Source organism: Asparagus officinalis, chromosome 3, assembly GCF_001876935.1.
Source record: "Asparagus officinalis chromosome 3, Aspof.V1, whole genome shotgun sequence".
Lineage (NCBI taxonomy): Eukaryota > Viridiplantae > Streptophyta > Magnoliopsida > Asparagales > Asparagaceae > Asparagus > Asparagus officinalis.
The window spans coordinates 87,465,364-87,469,609 of record NC_033796.1 but is presented as its reverse complement, the minus strand read 5'-3'; the positions used below and the strand labels follow the sequence as shown (position 1 = coordinate 87,469,609).

Below are 4,246 nucleotides of genomic sequence, written 5' to 3'. Positions count from 1 at the left end.
AGTCACTTGGGTGTATCTTATGAAAAACAAAAGTGATGTAGTTGGCTGTTTTAAAGATTTTCATAAGCACATCCAGACTCAGTATTGTGCAGTAGTAAAAGTATTAAGGTCGGATAATGGAACAGAGTACACCAATAGAACACTTGGGGAGTATTTGTCAGCTCAGGGGATTCTACACCAGACTACATGCCCATACACCCCAGCTCAGAATGGGGTAGCAGAGAGGAAGAACAGACATCTCCTAGAAGTTGCTAGGAGTATAATGATGGCAATGAACGTCCCAAAAGTGTTATGGGGACAAGCAGTCTTGACTGCTGCTTACTAATCAACCGGATGCCTTCGAGTGTGTTGGACTGAAAGTCTCCTCGTAAGACACTGAAGGGAGATAACAAGGGGCCCTACCATTGAAGGTATTTGGTTGTGTGTGCTTTGTGAAGGACAACAGACCATCGGTTGGGAAGCTAGACCCTAGGGCTGTGAAGTGTATATTCGTGGGCTACAATGGCACCCAGAAAGGATATGTCTGCTGGAGCCCGGTGGAAAAGAGGCTGTTTGTCAGCATGGATGTGCGGTTTCGGGAGCTCGAGCCGTACTACACAGTGGGGATTACTTCACCTTTTGGCGACTTGCCCGATACTGGAGGTACGAGGCAAGAGGGAGGGAATGGTGAGAGCTCAAGGGGGTCAATCACAATTTCGATCCCGTACTCAGCAAAGAAGGAGGATGAAGACGAAGGGGAGGAGGAGGAGACAAGGGGTGTTAGACCTACAGCTCAAGGGGAGTTGCTTACATACAGTAGGAGGGGGAAGGAGCCAGATGTGCCTACAGTGCCAGTGCCTAGTCCCTTGTCCAGCTCTGCTCCAACTCTTGAGACACCTACACCATCCTCCACTCTAGGTAATACCACTACTCCTGTCTCTCTCCCGACACCAATGTCAGCGAGGAGGACTACTCGTAGTAATGCGGGAAATCCTCCTAAGAGATATGGTTGGGATCTAGATCAATTTGTTTCCTATTCTCACATATCCCCTTCACACGGAGCATTCATTGCATCATTAGATTCTGTTATTATACCTAACAACTGGCAGGATGCTAAGAAGGACCCAAAGTGGAAGGCTGCTATGCATGAGGAGCTGGGGGCTCTTGAGAAGAACCACACGTGGGAGTTAGCGACACTGCCAGCAGGGAAAAGAGCAGTGGGATGCAAGTGGGTGTTTACTGTGAAGCAGAACCCAGAAGGGAATGTTGAACGATATAAGGCACGACTGGTGGCAAAAGGGTACAGCCAGACATACGGCATTGACTACGATGAGACTTTTGCACCAGTGGCGAAAATGAGTACTGTTCGAACATTGATTTCTCTGGCAACAAATGGTGGATGGCAACTACACCAACTGGATGTGAAGAATGCGTTTCTTCATGGAGATCTAGTGGAAGAGGTTTATATGGAGATACCACCTTGATGTGGCACAGGACAGACAGTAGGTAAGGTCTGCAGGCTGAAGAAGTCCCTGTATGGGCTGAAACAGTCCCCTCGAGCATGGTTTGATAGGTTTAGGAGAGCCATGGTTGGTATGGGATACAGACAGATCAATGCCGACCATACTGTATTCTTCAGAAGAAGTAGGAATCACATCACTATGCTAGCAGTGTATGTGGATGACATGATTATCACAGGAAATGATGAGAAGGAGATTGCTCAGCTCAAGGTAAGATTGAGCAAAGAATTCGAAGTGAAGGATCTTGGTCAGCTTCGATACTTCCTTGGGATAGAGATAGCTCATGGACCTAAGGGGATTGTTCTCTCCCAGAGGAAGTATGCGTTAGATCTTCTTGCAGAGACAGGGATGTTGGGGTGCAAGCCTGCTGCTACACCGATTGATCAGAGTTTCAGGCTGAGTGCTGAGGCAGGAGAAACTGTTGATCGTGAGAGATATCAGAGATACTGAGGTATCTAAAGGGTGCCCCTGGCAAAGGACTAAGATTCAGGAGGAGTGGTCATGTGAACATTGAAGGCTACTGTGACTCAGATTGGGCTAGCTGCGGAGATGATCGGAGGTCTACCTCAGGGTATTGCATATTTGTAGGAGGTAACTTAGTCTCCTGGAAAAGCAAGAAGCAATCTGTGGTGGCGAGATCAACAGCTGAAGCTGAGTACAGAGCCATGGCCTTGGGGGTTGCGGAGCTGATGTGGCTGAAAAACATGCTGGTGGAGCTGAACCTTGACATCTGTGGTGGCAAGATCAACAGCTGAAGCTGAGTACAGAGCCATGGCCTTGGGGGTTGCGGAGCTGATGTGGCTGAAAAATATGCTGGTGGAGCTGAACCTTGACCAAGGGACCAAGATGAGTTTGTGGTGCGACAACAAGTCAGCTATCAGCATTGCCAACAACCCAGTTCAACATGACAGAACTAAGCACATCGAAATTGATAGATTCTTCATCAAGGAGAAGCTAAACAGTGGGCTACTGGAGTTAGGCTATGTTCCAACTAAGGAGCAGGCTGCAGACTGCTTGACTAAAGGGCTTAGCTCAGTAGATCTAGCTAGAGGGTGTGCGGATTTCCAGCTGTCCAAACTGCAACTCAAAGATGGGAACCTCCTGCTGGCCGAACAGCCCCTGCAGGAGCACATGCTGGCCGAACAGCCCCTACAGGAGCTCATGTTACAGCGGAGCTGACCGGAGACAAGCCTGGATAGCCGACACACCAAGCAAGGCAGCCACCTGCTGCCCGAAGCAGTCCGCAAACTGTCGCAGGTTCAGGAACTGCTGCAGACGCAGCAAGCCCCACTGCATTGGAACTGTCCGGACCTCCTGAAGCTGCAGTGATGACTCCTGTACGCTATCGATCCCTTGCGGACATCTATGCAGAGACGGAGGTGATTGATCTCCCTGCAGAAGAATTACTCCTGATTTCTGAAGAACCTGTAAGCTACATTGAGGCTGCAACAGATCAAGAATGGCGGACAGCCATGGAGAAGGAATTGGAGGCCATCGAGAAGAATAAGACTTGGGTACTCACGGAGTTACCGCGGGGTTCCAAACCCATTGGTCTCAAATGGGTGTACAAGCTGAAGAAGGACAATGAAGGCAACATTCTCAAACACAAGGCAAGACTTGTAGCAAAAGGCTACGTTCAGCAACAAGGCGTGGACTTCGATGAGGTGTTTGCACCTGTGGCGAGACTTGATACAATCAGAATAATCCTCGCCATATCAGCACAGAATGGGTGGGAGGTGCACCATTTGGATGTGAAGTTGGCATTCCTAAATGGTGATCTCCAGGAAGAAGTGTATGTGGTTCAACCTGAAGGGTTCGTTGTGAAGAATCAAGAGCACAAGGTCTACAAACTTTCAAAGGCACTCTACGGTCTACGCCAAGCACCTCAGGCATGGAACACGCGGCTAAGCTTTCAAAGGCACTCTACGGTCTACGCCAAGCACCTCGGGCATGGAACACGCGCCTCGACAAGTGCATGAAGGGCATCGGATTTGCAAGATGCACTCAGGAGCAGGCGGTATACACAAGGAGTAACAGAGGGGATACACTCATTGTTGGCGTGTACGTGGATGACTTGATCGTTACGGGCTCGAGAGCGGATGAGATAAAGTTTTTCAAGCAACAGATGATGAAGGAGTTTGAGATGAGTGACCTTGGATTGCTTTCCTATTATCTTGGTATCGAGGTGGATCAGCAAGATGATTGCATTGCACTAAGGCAGGCGGCCTATGCGAAGAAAGTCTTGGGTCAGTTCGGCATGATGGATTGCAACCCGACCCAATATCCCATGGAAGCAAAGCTAAAACTTGGAAAGGATTCTGAAGGAACACCGGTGGACGTGACGGAGTATAGACGCATTATCGGATGCTTAAGGTATCTAACTCACACCCGACCCGATATCACATATGCCGTGGGGATTGTGAGTAGGTACATGGAGCACCCTACAGTTTTGCATCGACAGGTTGTCAAGCATATTTTGAGGTACGTGAAGGGGTCTGTGGTTGAGGAGCTTGATTAGCTAATTGATTGGGAGTGAGCCCAAGCCGGTTACACTTTTTGTCGACAACAAGTCCGCGATTGCCTTGATGAAGAATCTGGTTTTTCCATGGAAGAAGCAAGCATATTGACACACGTTTTCACTTCATTCGTGAGTGTGTTGAGCGAGGACAGATTAAAGTGGAGTTCGTAAGCACGAGCGAGCAGCGAGCAGATATTCTCACGAAGGCACTAGCAAGGGTGAAGTTCAT

General features: G+C 48.9%; 1 protein-coding gene across 1 annotated transcript; it reads left to right on the top strand.

The window, feature by feature from the left end:
- LOC109835400 (uncharacterized mitochondrial protein AtMg00810-like) lies at positions 3,475 to 4,017 on the top strand. Its single transcript, XM_020403375.1, has one exon. The coding sequence runs from the start codon at positions 3,475 to 3,477 to the stop codon at positions 4,015 to 4,017; it is 543 nt and encodes a 180-aa protein (XP_020258964.1).

Bases quoted from the DNA above. Each gene is read 5' to 3' on its own strand.
- LOC109835400 (XM_020403375.1), top strand. From the start codon at position 3,475: ATGAAGGGCATCGGATTTGCAAGATGCACTCAGGAGCAGGCGGTATAC.